Below are 15,376 nucleotides of genomic sequence, written 5' to 3'. Positions count from 1 at the left end.
ACTCCTCAGAATCTCTGTCAAGATAGCCGTGATTTTCTACATATTCAATGAGATCTCTTAATTGTTCAGAATTGATGATGCCCTTCTTAAAGTAATACTGGAGCACTTTCAGGAAGGCTTTCCTGTAAATTTCCATCGTTCTGTCCTTTGAAATAACAGCTTTCCTTTTGGGGGTTTTGTTGCCCATTTCTGTAACAAACAAAGTATATATTTGTGAAGGAGTTGATATGCATAAACTGCTTAAACAACCAAATCTCAAACACAACAGGTCAGACAGTGATATCCATCTTGTATACACATAAATGTAAGAAAAATGTCAGCGTACAAACCTGCATCATCTCTTATTTGCTGGGAAACATAAGGGTGAGCGATGATAAAAGCCTGTTTCAACATTTTCTTCACTTCTCCTCTAGCAATTCTGCGTGCAAGCAGAAGCCTGAGAACACAACAACAAAACAATCAGAGAACAGTTAGCAAGTGTCAAACCAAACCTTGGTCCAGATCCACATGCACACATACAGTATACAGCACATTACATATGCAGTAATGTGAATGCAAGAACACCAACCTGCATTCTCTAGAGGCCCTGCTGGCACCAGTAGACAGAGCGTCTCTGTGATGATGTGTGGACACCTGAACGGTGAGCAGGTTCTCTCCGCGTGGGTCATCCTCCAAGCTCATCACCATCTCGTAAAGACTTGGATTTATGTGTTGGAGTGAATCAAACTCAGGCTGATCTCTTGCCCTCCTCAGAGACTCCAGTGGTGGGATGTGATCCGCTTCAACGTAGCCTTTATCCCCGTCTTCACCACGGGAAAAATTCCTTTTATCACGTTTAAGACTAAAAAATAGAAGACTGAATTAGTACATTATATGTCAGCATGAAATACCCCTAAAAGTTGTGGCTAAAATACATGCATTTTGTTTTAAAAAGAAACATCAGACCAAAACCACTTTCTGTATGCAACCCCACTGTAATATGTTGCTAGAAAATTTTTTAAAATATTGACAATCCACAAGTGATTCACTTGTCACATTTTTATCTTGAACTGGAAAACCTTTTGGCCAGCCAGACAGGAGTGTTACTGCCCTGCCACTTACTGTGGCAGGTTAACAGGTTAATTAACACTTCATTAAAGACTTCCCACATATTCTACTGATTAGGCCTACATATACATTAGTAAATACTAGTGAATATTATATACATCCAAATCCCCAAGCCATCAACCATGCCCCGACCCCATTCAGATCTATTTGTTACTTTGAATATGTGTCAACATCTCCAAGGTTGAGGTATTCAGCCACGTCAGATGAATTAAGATCTCCATCCTCCTGCTGTTCCTGGAGTGGCTTCCTCCTTTCCGGCGACTGCTCTCCAGAATCATCTGCACTCTCTTCTACAGATTGCCCCCTTTTAATCCATTTGTACACATCATGAGCTAGGATATGTGCATCTAATTCTGCTTTACCGCCTAATAGAGCTCCTACAGACCATGCCATTCCAAATGAGTTCTTCAGCTGCTCCAATCGTGCCGTGAAACAGACAGGAGGACAAAACGTCAAGTTACTGATATTACTCTCTATCAGAGACTGTCCCTTTCCTTCCTGCTCTCTCGCTCAAAGGAAAACAGGAGGAGACCTTCCTTTTATGCCATCTGCCTTGAGAAAGCCCAGTAGACAGTGACCAATGAAAATGTCCAGGTGTGAGGGACAGAGAATCTAAACCAATAGATGCTCACTGCAGTAATATCTGTAAAGGACATGATTTCTTGGAAATGCAGATGGGAGGGGTTTGTTGCTCTCTCACTCACTCACTCCCTTTGCCTGTCTGAGAACTCTGCACTGTCTGTGGTCCAGAAGATGTTTTCACTACTCTACCTTGGAACATTTCAAGTGTATTACCAGTAAAATGGTTTCAAAATACATTAATTGCAGTGTAGACCATCCACAACTACAGATATGTTATATATATATTTACTATGTTGTATTATGGATTTGGATTAATGTGTTCATAGATTTGATGTGGCCCTACTTCATACTGTGTACCACTGTAAATGAGAGGAGGGAGTACTGAAGCATGTGAAAGGAAGAAGCTTAGATAGTCTATACAGGCCTATTTCCAAATTGCCATTTCTAGCCAAGGTTCTGGAAAAAGTTGTCTCCTTTCAGTTAATATCATTTATGAATAGAAACAGCATCTTTGAATATTTTCAGTCAGGCTTTAGAGTCCTCCACAGCACAGAGACTGCTCTCTTGAAGGTTACCAATGACCTCCTCCTCACTGCTGATAAAGGTGACTGTTCAATCTTAATTCTCTTATATCTTAGTGCAGACTTTGACACAGTTGACCATGATATTTTGCTTAATCGTCTGGAAAACTGGGTGGGGCTCATAGACACAGTTCTGAATTGATTTAAATCCTATTTACTGAATAGATCCTTCTCTTTTGTGTTAGGTAACTTCCTCAACAGCTCATATGAAATTAGGTGTTCCACAAGGGTCAATCATAGGCCCTCTGTTATCCGCTGACATAATATTCACTTCTTTCACTGTTATGCAGATGAAACGCATATATATATACCCTAATAAAACCAGGCGATTCCAGCACTCTCAAATCCCTCGAAGACTGCCTTTCAGATATTAAAAGATGGATGTCACAGAATTACCTCCAACTCAATGAAAATAAGCCTGAGATTGTTCTATTTGCCCCCCCAGACTCCATCAACCAGCTTCAATTCAATATTGGTAACTTGTCCAACAACATCAAACCAGTAGCTAAGAATTTGGATGTGTTATTTGATTCAGATCTCTGCTTTAATGATCAGGTTAAGAGGGTTGTCCAGTCTTGCTTCTTTCAGTTAAAAATATTTTTCTAGTAAAAATTAGTCTGCCAAATGTGAAATTGTAGTTTCTAGTAAAAAATCTGTTCTACACATTGGATGGATTTAATTTCAGTACCATGCAGCAGGTTGTTTGTTTCTTTTCTTGCTAGAGATATGTGCAGAGTGAAATGGTTAGTGCAAATGCAGTGTTGCATCTCTAGGGGGCACTCCAGTCATTCACAAGTGTTCAGCTTCCCTTCAGGTCCTGCACTGAACTGAAGACAGGCCACTTATGGAAACTACTAAATGCAGTTTTCTTCAGGTTCTTATCCCATCTTTTATCAGTGTACATGAACGTTGATAAAGCCTTTACAGATGAACACCATTTTATGCTGAATTTCTGTACATTTCCATCGTTCTGTCCTTTGAAATATAAGATTTCCTTTTTGGGGTTTTGCTGCCCATTTCTGTAACAAACAGAGAATGTATTTGTGAAGGAGAGTTCATATGCATAAATGACTTAACCAGCCAAATATCGTCGCCCTTATCCCCATCTTCACCACGGGAAAAACACCTTTTATGACATTTAACGCTAAGAAGTAGAGGACTGAATTAGTACATTATATGTCAGCATGATATAACCCCCAAAATGTAGCTAAAATACATTTATTTTGTTTTTAAAAGTAACTCCAGACTGAGTCACTTTCTGTATGTGGCCTGGCCACACGGTACAAGATATAAATCTTCCTCAATATGTTGATAATACTGAGAATATAGCCAAATGTAAGACACATTACAGATATAGACAATCCACAGCTAGTTAATACCACAAGTGATTCACTCCTCACATGTGTATCCTCACTTAGCCAGTCAGACAGGAGTGTTACTGCCCTGATAACATGAACGCGCCCCTTAATGTACTTACATAACACCAAACATGAGTGTTGTCATATTTCTAAAATGAAGTTTGTGGAAAAAACTGAATATCTCCTAAAAGATTATCTACTTGTGCCTTGCAAAAGCATTCATACTCTTCCTATGGTGGCTCATTAAGGTCATTTTTTCCAAATTCATTAACTTTTGCCAGAGGAAAAGGGTCTGAATACTAATGCAATGCACATATTTCTTTTTTATTTTTATTTTCATTGTAGTTTTTGTTGACATTCACTGAATGTGTGCTGAATAACAAGTTCAAAAAGAAAAAAAGTTGCATGTCTCATTTTGTAATTCTACAGACGGGTCTGAATTCTCACTGTATTTATCCAAATAAGGAGTGAGAGAGAGAGAGCTGAGGTCAAACAGAGAGCAACTCCCTGGAACAGACCCCTCCCGTCTGCACTTCCAAGAAATCATGTCCTCTACAGCAGGCTCCACATTAGCAAACAGGGTGAGCATCTATTGGTTTAGAGTCTCTTCCCCTTACAGCTGGACATTTTCATTGGTCACTGTCTACTGGGCTTTCTCCAGGCAGACGGCATAAAAGGAAGGTCTCCTCCTGTTTTCCTTTGAGCGAGAGAGCAGGAAGGAAAGGGACAGACTCTTGACAGAGTTTAATATCAGTAACTTGACGTTTTGTCCTCCTCTTTTTCAAGATTGTAGCAGCTGAAGAACTCATTTGGAATGGCATGTATTGGAGGAGCTGTACTAGCCGGTACAGGGCTATTCGGAGCAGTTGTAAACGCTTTCCCTGTTGCCGTTGGTGGAGCTGTAGTTCTCACAGTTTATGGTGGATACAAGTTGATTAAAAAGGGAGTGGAACTGGTAGAGGAGTACACAGATAATTCTGGAGAGGCACCGTCCCAAAGGAGGAAGTCATTCCAGCAGCAGCAGGAGGATGGAGAGAAAAATTCATCTGAAATGGCTGAAGACCTCAACCTTGGAGCTGTTGACACATACTCAAAGTAAAAAAAATAGATCTGAATGTGTGGTGTGTGTGTGTGCCTGTGTGTGTGTGTGTGTGTGTGTGTGTGTGTGTGTGGTGATTTGGATAAATAAAGTGCCTTTAGAGAATTCAGACCCATCTTATGTAATAATAATTTAAATAATAATAATAATAATAATTTCATTTTGTGGAATTACAAAATGAGGCATACAACTTTTTTTTTAACTTCATATGTTATTCATAATCTGAATGTTCAAACTGAAGGTTTCCAAGGGTGAGGTACAGTAAATAACAAAAACCTACAATGACAAAAAAAAAAAAAAAAACTAACAAAATTACTTTAATAGGTAGACAATCTTTTAGGAAATTAGAAAATATTCTGTTTTTTCCACAATCTGCTTTTTGTTCCATTTTATTTTTGGAAGTATGAAACACTCAAGTTTGGTGTTATGTAAGGACATTAAGGGGCGGGTTCACGTTATCAGGGCAGTAACACTCTCCCTGGCTGGCCAAAAGCCCATTAGTTCATCAGGATAAACATGTGAGGAGTGACTCACTTGTGAGATAAACAAGCTGTGGATTGTCTATATCTTTTAATGTGTCTTACATTTGGCTATATTCTCAGTATTATCAACATATTGAGTAAGATTTATTTCTGGTACCGTGTGGCCAGGCCACATACAGAAAGTGACTCAGTCTGGAGTTACCTTTTAAAACAAAATGCATGTATTTTAGCTACAACTTTTAGGGGTATTTCATGCTGACATATAATGTACTAATTCAGTCTTCTACTTTTTAGCATTAAACGTCATAAAAGGAATTTTTCCCGTGGTGAAGACGGGGATAAAGGCTACGTTGAAGCGGATCACATCCCACCACTGGAGTCTCTGAGGAGGGCAGAAGACCAGCCTGAGTTTGATTCACTCCAACACATAAATCCAAGTCTTTACAACATGGTGCTGAGTTTGAGAAATGACCCACGCGGAGAGAACCTGCTCACCGTTCAGGTGTCCACACATCATCACAGAGACGCTCTGTCTACTGGTGCCAGCAGGGCCTCTAGAGAATGCAGGTTGGTGTTCTTGCATTCACATTACTGCATATGTAATGTGCTGTATACTGTATGTGTGCATGTGGATCTGGACCAAGGTTTGGTTTGACACTTGCTAACTGTTCTCTGATTGTTTTGTTGTTGTGTTCTCAGGCTTCTGCTTTCACGCAGAATTGCTAGAGGAGAAGTGAAGCCAATGCTGAAACAGGCTTTTATCATCGCTCACCCTTATGTTTCCCAGCAAATAAGAGATGATGCAGGTTTGTACGCTGACATTTTTCTTACATTTATGTGTATACAAGATGGATATCATTGTGTCTGACCTGTTGTGTTAGATATTTGGTTAAGTAGTTTATGCATATGAACTCTCCTTCACAAATACATTCTCTGTTTGTTACAGAAATGGGCAACAAAACCCCCAAAAGGAAATCGAAAATTACAAAGGACAGAACGATGGAAATTTACAGGAAAGCCTTCCTGAAAGTGCTCCAGTATTACTTCGAGAAGGGCATCATCAATTCCGAACAATTAAGAGATCTCATTGAATATGTGGAAAATCACGGCTATCTTGACAGAGATTCTGAGGAGTATCAAGAGATACTTGAAATTGTCATGCGCTTCGGTAAACCTAGATGAATAGACCTTTAGTCTTTTCCAAAAGGATGAGAAAAAAGAATACTGCTGTCCACCCATTTATCTTGCCGTCTAAATATATTTTTGTAATTTTTGCCTGGAAAAACATGCGTGGCTTTAACTAACTATTATCTCGCCTTCAGTATATTTACCTTGCGCTACATTGAAACGTGTATGCTTACACAACTCAAGTTTCATTGTGTGGAAGATGGATTGATTTGGATACATTTGGACTCACTTGCTATTAGGTAAAACTGATGTGATATTTGCTGTAAGCTGCTGTTTTGACAATTCATGACTCACCATTTTTACCGTTTTAAACCAGTGTGTGGATTATGTTCTTAGTTCTTAGATGTGTGTATAATACCATGTTAAAGCAATAAGTGGCTCAGCGTTTAACACCAGGCTCGAGGCTCATTTATCTAGTACAGTATAATATATTGAGGGGAGGAACCTGTATTGCACTCAAACCCATTTTCTAACCCTCATTACAGTCTCTGTCACATCCATGCCTCATATCTTATTGTAATTGCTCTGTTTTCTCTGTTGTTGTGAATAAAACTCATTTGTTCCCTTCTTTTGCTCTTCCTGCTTACTTTGTGATGAGCTCGATGATTTGCTTTCATGTGAGCTGATATAAGCTAAACATGTAGGGGGAGACCGGGGTTGGTTGGCACACAGCTATTTTCTGGCACTTTGAGGGTCACAGACACAAAAATGTAACATCAAAAATTATGTTAAAACATCTGAAAATTCAGTCACTTTTTGGTGAGGGCAACATTTCAGTTTTGTAGTATCAAAAGTAAAAAACAAATGGTCCCCACACTAAACGTATTACAAAACTGTGTTAGATAGAGATATTGGAACTGTATAACCTCCACTTAACAGAGATAAGAATCTGCTACAATTTGATATAAGATTTGAAAGTCTGTGATGAGTGATGGTAGCTGGGTAACATATCAGAGGGGTGGGTCCCAGTGTGAGCGGGGTTGGTTGGCACACACTCCAAAGGCCTAATTCACATGTGCATGGACTTACACACACACACACACACACTCACATGCACAACGAAAGAGAGAGGGGGAGAGAGAAAGGGAGAAAGAGAAAGGGAGAGAAATAACAGGGCCTACAGGTTTAATTGTTGTTATTTTGAATGGCCTAATTATTTTGACTTAATTAAATTCTTATTATTTTGAATGGCCAATGGCAATAATAATTCCTAGAGATGAACTGGTTCAAAAATGTTGTTTGGTTTAAACTCTATTTTATTTTCTATTGAATGTTCATGTTTTCTGGTTCTTGTTTGAATTTAATGCTCGACTTGTTTCTATTGGGTGCTATTGGTTGCATTTAACACTGTGCCAACCAACCCCATAACATTTGCCAACCAACCCTGTGTTGGGGCTGGTTGGCACAAGTGCACAACATGACTTTGATCATGAATCTAATCTAACTTTAGAAAACAGTTGTGGACATTAAACTATTTATTTGTAGCTGAGACCTTAACCTTTCATAAGATAAGCCACTGGCATGAGGACACCGGGAACTTGCCTGCCCCTCTGCCTCCATCATGTGTGCTGGTCCTCAGGTCGCATCATCCCTCAACTCGGGGTTTTTTCAAAGAATGGCTTGGGGCCCAAAATATGGCTGTGGGAAGACAGAAAGCGCTGAAAGAAATGATAACAATAACTATAATGGAGCTGGTGGTAGTCAAGGCTAATGGTAATGTGGTGTGTGTGTGTGTTCATTTCATTCATTTATTTTATTTTATTTTAGTACCTGGAGTTTCTTCTACAACTTAACAAATGATTTGCATCTCTTCATTCTGTGTATTGTTAATCGTCATATACTGACCAGTGTGTTTGTGACTTCGCTTCTGAGTTTTATCACCGTGCAAATAAAAGGAATGGGCTGAGTGTGATACTAACTCTGCCAGGGTTAGAGGTTTGTTTCCCACTGGGGCCAAAAAAAGAAAATAGTCATTTGTGTAGAAATGCACACCACATGGAATAAGAAGTCTCATTCCACTCAATATATTGAACTGATCTTGGAGCATCTAAAACATGAACGGTATAGGCAGAATCCTTAGAGTCAAAGAGTAAGAGCTTCTTTCTAAAGCCGCCATTTTGCACCAACATTCAACAATCATACAGGGAGAAATCCATCGTAGAAGAGGAGAGAGACCAATTTATCCATTTATAGAAGCCTCAATAGACCAGAATGCAGTGCAGCCAGAACACATGCTGTGTTTTGAGTAAAGGGCACAACTCATGCTACTTTGCCTCTCATGTTACTATGCTGTTGGTGTCTCCACCTACAGGTACAACTGCAGCTGAATGCAACAGGTTCAGGCCTGTTCTCTGGAGGCTGTTGAAAGTCATTCTGGCTGAAGTAGATGAGGCAGGTTGAGGGAAAGCGGGTACAACAAAACTTAGATTTCAACACTTCATCACAAAATAACCTCCTGGAATCACAGAAACATCACAGATTGATGAGATCTACCGGTGTAAAAGCATCCGGAGGTGGATTTTTCCTTAAAGAGTGCGTATGGAGTTTGGGTCACAAGGTTTTAATGGGTAAATGTGGGTATCGTCTGTGTAGCAGTGGAAAAAGGCATTGTGTTTACGAATATTATAAAGGACTAAATTTGCACAATCTCAGTCAATAAAGGACTCAGTGACTGCAAGGTTAAACTGCAAATTATTACCTTTAATTTGGGGGCATTTCATCCATATCAGATGAACTGTTACTTCTTTCACTTCTTTTGGTGTGTATCCATGTTGTTGGCAGTCTGCTTACTTTTCTATGAAATCAACAGTTGATGTTAAAGAACACTTGTGACCTGAACCACATAACGCATAAAAAAGCCCAGCTAGTCCAATCAATATTTATGATGCACAACTCTCTCCAAACAAGAAACTAGAATACTAAGATATATACTCAAACCTGTGATGGAGTCGGGATGCAAGACTGGAGCTGAAGTTGGGGGAAAAACACCAGGGCGCATGAAAAGAATCTGCTCGTTATCAGAACATTTATGAACAGGAAAGATTTATTCTTAATAACGTCAATGAAAAACAATATGCATATTACTTCATATTTACTGGACAACAATATGAAACAAGGCTAGCTTGAGTTGTGATCACAGTTGTCCACAAACAATCTTTAAATAACCCACTGTCCCTGGCTGTCCTTTTTCCACCCACTCCTCCATCTTTCTCTCTCTCCTTCATCTCCCCTCTTTTCCCCCACCCTCCCTCCATTCATGTTGTCTAGGCTTTTACAGTTTAGGCATTTAGCTGACGCGTGTCCAGAGGGACTTACAGTGAGTGAGCAGGTAGGGGTTCAGTGTCTTGCTCAAAGACACTTTGACAGGACCTATAGCTGTCGATGGGTTTCAACCTGGGACCTTCTAGTTACGGGACAGCCTCTCCTCTCCTCCTCTCTGACCTCCACCATCCCTACACTTCACTCCCCCCCCCCAAAAAAAAATCTGTCTTCATGTGTCGTCGAGGTCTCCGGCGCTGCTGCCGTCGTTGTCGTTGGCGACCAGCACTTCTCTGTTCTCATAGGTCCAGAAGCCGTTGAGGTCGATCAGGATGCTGGACACCGTGTCGCCCTGGCAACTGGTCACCAAGTCCTGCAGCGTGATCTTATAGGGGTCTTTGGGCTTCACCATGTCAAAGATCTCATCCTGTGCAGAGAGTGACATCACCATTTTACTCTGACATCCTAGGGTAATTTTAATCCTGTCTGGATCAACACAATTTCCAAATTGAAAACCTGGAAAGTGTCATTTTCTATACTTTTCAGAGCTGTGCAGTAACCTAGTAGACAGCCTGGTATGATTTGGTTTATTAAGTATTTACATTAATGAACATTAACTGGACTGTGTGTGTGTGTGTGTGTGTGTGTGTGCGTGTGTGTGTACCTTGACATCCTGGAAGGAGACGGGCTCCTGGCCGTGGAGCTTCATCTGCTCCTGAATGGCCTGATGAACACACACACAACACCAATGTGAAACACTGATACAGCACCGTCTTTGTGTGTGTGTGTGTGTGTGTGTGTGTGTGTGTGTGTTGTTGTAATTTGGTCCTCACAAAAATAGAAAGATGAATATGTGGATACTTCAAAAATGTAATAGATGAAATATCCCCGTAGTAATACAAACATTCTGTATCTGTCTCACATTTTGAGTGTGTGTGTGTATGCATATTCATGTGTGCATGCAGCTGATACCCTGAAGAAGTAGTTGAGAGAGAAGACGTTGAGGTATCCTCGGTTCTCCATGTCCAACAGTTTAAAAATATATTGCAACGCTGCTGGCTCCTTCCTGTTCTCCAGCGCCAGTACAAAGTCTAGATAGGTCTTATAGTCCTGGGACAGGGACACAGAGAGAGTGAGAGAGACAGAGAGAGAGATAGAGAGCAAGAGAGAGAGAGAGAGAGACAGAGAGTGTTTGTGTGGAGGTTTGCTTCAAATTGGACTTCAACTTAACTACTGCTATTTCTACCACAGCTACTGTGACTGTTACTACTACTACTATTGTTAGTACTCCTACTGGTACTGTTACATGTAGTACCATTTCTCCATCATAGGTGAGGCACTCCTGGTAAACTCTGTCCAGGAAGACTGAGGTGAGAGTGGCGGTGCCGTAGCGGGAAAGCTCCTCTTTGCTCAGCATGCCGTTATGGTCCTTATCCAGGTTGAGGTACTGGCCTGCAGAGACACAGAGGCACATATATTGAGAAACATCCAGAAACACAAGTACAGCCACAGGTAGGTTGTGGTCTGTGATCTACGTGTAGGTACTTGTTACACAGACACACACACATATATGCAAACGATTAATATCACCATTTCGATACACGATACACCACAATTTTAACACCTGCATTATTCCTGAGGATTATTATATTTATTTGTTTTATTTTTTCCCTACAGTCCCCGTTGCACATGAACAAATTACATGAAACAGGAAAGTCAGCATCCACACAGATGTTTTTCCCTCACCGTAGACTCGGAGAGCCGAGGGAGCTGAGAACCAGTTAGACTCCTGACTCTCTTTAGACAACTCCTCATCTCTCAGCTGGAGACAGACAGAGAGAGGTGAAGAAAGAAATGACGTCAGTAATAGTAGCTCTTTAAATTTCATGGAAGTAAAACAAAACATAGTATCCATATAGTAAAATATCAAATTAATGTATTTATTCTGGAACACTATTAAAAATTATATTCTCATTTTTGTTGCTTTCACCCTTGAAGAAGTGAGGAAAAACTATGGGTCAGGACTTAAAAAGGTTAAGAATCCATGAATTATCATGATTATAAAATAACCTACTTCCAGCAGGTCATCCAGAAAACTGCAGGCCAAGATATCCTGGATCTTTATCTTTCCTGAAAAAGACAGACACACACACAGCTTCAGTTAAAGAAATGCTACCACTGACTTTGGCTGTAAACCCAGTCTCTCTCTCTCTCAACGCACACTTGCACATCCACTTTAACCTTCTCACCGGTGCGGAGGGGGTCGAGGAAGAAGAAGAACTTGCGAACGGCAGTGCAGACGTAGAACGAGTAGAACGACTTCTCCAGTCCGTCCAACTGGGGCAGAGTGGGGATCAGCTCTAGAATATAATTCTCCAGATCCTAGAGAGAGAGAGAGAGAGGCACAGTCATCCTTTAAAATTACATTTTCACTTTATGGGGGAAAATGTTCGTATATTACTTGAAATCGCTGGTTACTGATGGAAATGCTTACCGACTCTCTGAGGTATCCCTGTCCTGCAACATCGTATAGACTCAGACCTATTCTGGTCTGGTGCAGCCACACTAGACACACACATACACAGAAATGGACGACCTTCAGCAACAAGATAAGGTAATCCAATCTCAGCATACACCATCGTTAAAACAACACACAGGTGTACAGTCTCTCTGTCAAAACACAGGCTTCTCTGCATTGCAAAATAAGGGAAACTAACAAAGCAATACAAAATAAAGAAATTTAATGAGGTGAAGTCAACCAAGTTCAGCCTGCTCTAACTTTTGCAGACTGCTAAACATGTGAAAAGGGCGAAGGAGAAGCAGGAAGAGGAGGAAAGAGGATGAAGGTCCAGACCTTTTCTCATGACGTAGTTGAAGAACTGCATGATGGAGATCCTCCCATAGGGGTCGCTGTGGAGCAGCTTGCCATACACTCTGGCTGTGAAGAACTGTCTGGAGAGAGGAGAGGAGAAAATGTTAACTCAGACCCACCTAGGGCAAATAGTTTTACGCAAACTGTACTGCTGTTGCAAAAACTCTTTCTCTCTTCACTTACTTGCACTTGGGCCCAGCCTTCTCCCCCACCTTCAGGTAGGCTTCATAGCTGATCATGGCCTCCTCGCCGGTCATTGGAGGCACCTGATGCTTATCCAGCAGAAACCACAGGTTCTACAAACAGATAGACAGACAAAGATACATAGAGAGATACACAGAGAAACATAAAGGTAGAACAGACAGAGGCAGACAGACACAGATAGACACCTTTTTACTGAATACTTTTACTGCAGTAGTTAGTCAGTATGTGGTGTCTGACTGACACCACATACTTCCAGTGTGTGTGTGTGTGTGTGTGTGTGTGTGTGTGTGTGTGTGTGTGTGTGTGTGTGTGTTTTACCTGTAGTTCCTCGTTGTCCAGCAGCTCTCTGCTCTTCCTCTGTAGAAAGACGGCTCTGGACTCCTCTCTCAGCTTCTGCAGTAGTATCTCATCCTCTGCTGGTAACTACAGAACAATATCATCAACAACATCATCATCAGACTGATTTTCACTTCTGCATCTCATCTTCAGCAAACAACCACAGTATAGACTCAACAACATTAAACTGTAAAGTTTTTTTCTGCTGACAACTATGCATCAATACCATCATCATCTTCAACATAATCGTCTTCATCCTCACAACCATCATCTTAATTACTGTTATTGAACCCTACTTCAGTGTAACAGTATTATCATCATCATTAATGTCACCACATCACCACATCACCAAGTTTACTATCAACAACAACAACATAACAATATTAAAGGAATAGTTCACCCAAAAATGTCTTGTAAATTAAATGGAACTGAAGTTGAAGTGAACATCAACTAAGTCCATGAGCAACAGAATGAATACAGGACAGGACGAAGGATTATCACAGTCAACTACACGGGTGTGTTTTACCATAGGACAATCAAAATGAAATAAATGGAAATAGTTTTCAGGAAGTCAACGTTAAATTAGCGTTAAAATCTAATATTTTTAATGATACCCTGTAGTAGAAGCGTGGGATGTTCTTGTAGGAGCGGTCTCTGTTGCCCCCTCCCTTCCATTCTGAGTAATATTTGGTGAACAGTTCAGTTTCCTCTGCTTTCTTTTCCTCTTCGCTTCTCTCATCTATACAGAAACGGAGAAACAGGCAAAACAAAAACTTGTTAACAAGAAAATCAAAACGTTACTCTTACTTAGCTGACGTTAGCTCGTTAGCTGTCAACTCAAAGTAATTTGGCTAGCTTGCTAGCTAGTATGTAACGTTAACGTTACTTCTCACCTTTTTTGGAGTTTGATAACCTCCTTTTTAAAATATCCGACCAGTGAGGCGGGTTTTCTGTTGCCATGCTTGCTCCAAACTTATACTAAGTTTTCATAAATATAATTTTTTTCATCTGAAATGTCTGTAAATACGTCTGTAAATAAACTGACGACAGTAGCTACCGAAAGCAAGCGAAACTAGAAATAAACTTCCGGTCAAAACTTTCCAAATAAAACCCTTATCGATGAACACATGTCGTGGTCGCAAGGTTTTTCGAATAACACACAATACAAAAGGTGACAAAAAACTTAGAAAGCTGTATCAAATGAATATATAACTGTTTTTTTCCAAAATGTTCTGTACACATCAACAGTCACAAATTTGTGATTTTATTTTGAAGGCAAAATCGTCGGTTTTCCGGTCTTTTTCTGGCTATCTCTGAAAACTTGACGCAGCTCACAAACTGAACAAATAGCTGTCAAGTGTTGATGACGTCACGGTGTGCGACTTAAATCATGCCTCCTGCCCTCCTGCAATACATTCATGGCTGTGTGTCCCTGAAGTTATGTTGAAAGAAAGAAGCTGAATTAATTCCTCACCTTGTATCACGAAGGGACGTGTGAGTCGCCTTTAAATGATGATAACTATAAAGTCGTGTTGCCAATAACAGAAGGATAGTTGTCTTTAAGTAACTAAAGTCTGACAGCCTGACAGCATGCTAGCAACAGTAGTAAGCTAGCTAGTCCTTTCCAGGGTTATTCATTAGTGTACACTAGCTAGGTATCTGTGCTAGTTCTGTAGTTAGCTGTTTTAGAGTATTACAGTTACAGTTATGACAGTTTGTGTGTGTGGTATGCAAAATCAGGATTGCAGCTGACGTGGTAAGAACCAATGTGCGTCTTAATAAGCTAATAATCTACATTTAGTTATCATCAGGCAGCTAGTCCTGAGGTTTGACAACCTAAAATGGGCTCCAGATTGATATCCAAAGCCAGAATATGCCTGAAGCCCCTAAACCCTGTCTTCCACCAAGGAAGCTCAGGTCTCTTCACCATAAAGACTGTGGCTTCTCTGTCAAAATCACCAAAGCTGCCTATTGCACCTCGGACTCTGTGCACCGATGGCACTAAGCCTAGTAGACAGACAGACAGAAGGATCAGGGGGCAGACCGACGGACCGGGTGGATTTAAAAATAAAACCATCAGGCACAGAGAGGAAGAGGAACGGAGGGACGGTACATCGGTGGTAAGACAGAGGCCTTCCTTCCCCAAGTCGGTGTTCGCCGCTGGGACGGCGAAGAGGACGGCAGAGATGCTGAGGAGGAAAGCAGCCTCGGCCTGTCAGGAGGAGGAGGAGGAGGAGGAGGAGGAGGAGGGGGGGGAGGAGCCTGCAGGGAGAGCAGCTAGAGGAGCAGGTAGGAGAGACTGCAACTGC

General features: G+C 40.9%; 2 protein-coding genes and 1 long non-coding RNA gene across 3 annotated transcripts; 1 reads left to right on the top strand and 2 right to left on the bottom strand.

Moving 5' to 3' along the window:
* Positions 1–7: 7 nt before the first annotated feature.
* LOC139667378 (uncharacterized) lies at positions 8–687 on the bottom strand. The gene is made up of 3 exons (XR_011696937.1): positions 569–687; positions 330–436; positions 8–189 (listed from the first exon to the last, which is right to left on the bottom strand). It is a non-coding gene; the product is annotated as an uncharacterized lncRNA (long non-coding RNA).
* Positions 688–4,316: 3,629 nt separating this feature from the next.
* On the top strand, positions 4,317–6,964 carry LOC139667584 (uncharacterized). Its single transcript, XM_071547075.1, has 4 exons — positions 4,317–4,723; positions 5,504–5,776; positions 5,909–6,015; positions 6,156–6,964. Exons 1-4 carry the CDS (start codon positions 4,443–4,445, stop codon positions 6,389–6,391), a joined length of 897 nt encoding a protein of 298 aa, XP_071403176.1. The 5' UTR covers positions 4,317–4,442; the 3' UTR covers positions 6,392–6,964.
* A 2,473-nt stretch (positions 6,965–9,437) lies between these two features.
* LOC139667574 (serine/threonine-protein phosphatase 2A regulatory subunit B'' subunit gamma) lies at positions 9,438–14,110 on the bottom strand. Its single transcript, XM_071547063.1, has 13 exons — positions 13,961–14,110; positions 13,682–13,806; positions 13,050–13,154; positions 12,711–12,823; positions 12,510–12,607; positions 12,150–12,220; positions 11,905–12,037; positions 11,730–11,785; positions 11,402–11,477; positions 10,971–11,107; positions 10,628–10,765; positions 10,320–10,379; positions 9,438–10,082 (listed from the first exon to the last, which is right to left on the bottom strand). The coding sequence occupies exons 1-13, from the start codon at positions 14,025–14,027 to the stop codon at positions 9,888–9,890; spliced, it is 1,374 nt and encodes a 457-aa protein (XP_071403164.1). The 5' UTR covers positions 14,028–14,110; the 3' UTR covers positions 9,438–9,887.
* Positions 14,111–15,376: the final 1,266 nt, after the last annotated feature.

The sequence above is a fragment of the Centroberyx affinis genome, unplaced genomic scaffold (genome assembly GCF_046629955.1).
Source record: "Centroberyx affinis isolate AG114_WGS23_722 - 3 ecotype Tasmania unplaced genomic scaffold, CSIRO-AGI_Caff_v1 ptg000267l_1, whole genome shotgun sequence".
Classification (NCBI taxonomy): domain Eukaryota; kingdom Metazoa; phylum Chordata; class Actinopteri; order Beryciformes; family Berycidae; genus Centroberyx; species Centroberyx affinis.
The sequence above is the reverse complement of the archived record's forward strand: the minus strand, read 5'-3'. Positions and strand labels throughout refer to the sequence as shown.

Coding starts and splice junctions, on each gene's coding strand:
- LOC139667584 (XM_071547075.1), top strand. CDS start 4,443: ATGGCATGTATTGGAGGAGCTGTACTAGCCGGTACAGGGCTATTCGGA. Junction 4,724..5,503: donor GCTGTTGACACATACTCAAA/GTAAAAAAAATA, acceptor TCTACTTTTTAG/CATTAAACGTCATAAAAGGA. Junction 6,016..6,155: donor GCAAATAAGAGATGATGCAG/GTTTGTACGCTG, acceptor TGTTTGTTACAG/AAATGGGCAACAAAACCCCC.
- LOC139667574 (XM_071547063.1), bottom strand. CDS start 14,027: ATGGCAACAGAAAACCCGCCTCACTGGTCGGATATTTTAAAAAGGAGG. Junction 10,766..10,970: donor TCACCTATGATGGAGAAATG/GTACTACATGTA, acceptor TCCCTGTCCCAG/GACTATAAGACCTATCTAGA. Junction 10,083..10,319: donor TCTCCTTCCAGGATGTCAAG/GTACACACACAC, acceptor CTCTCTGCACAG/GATGAGATCTTTGACATGGT.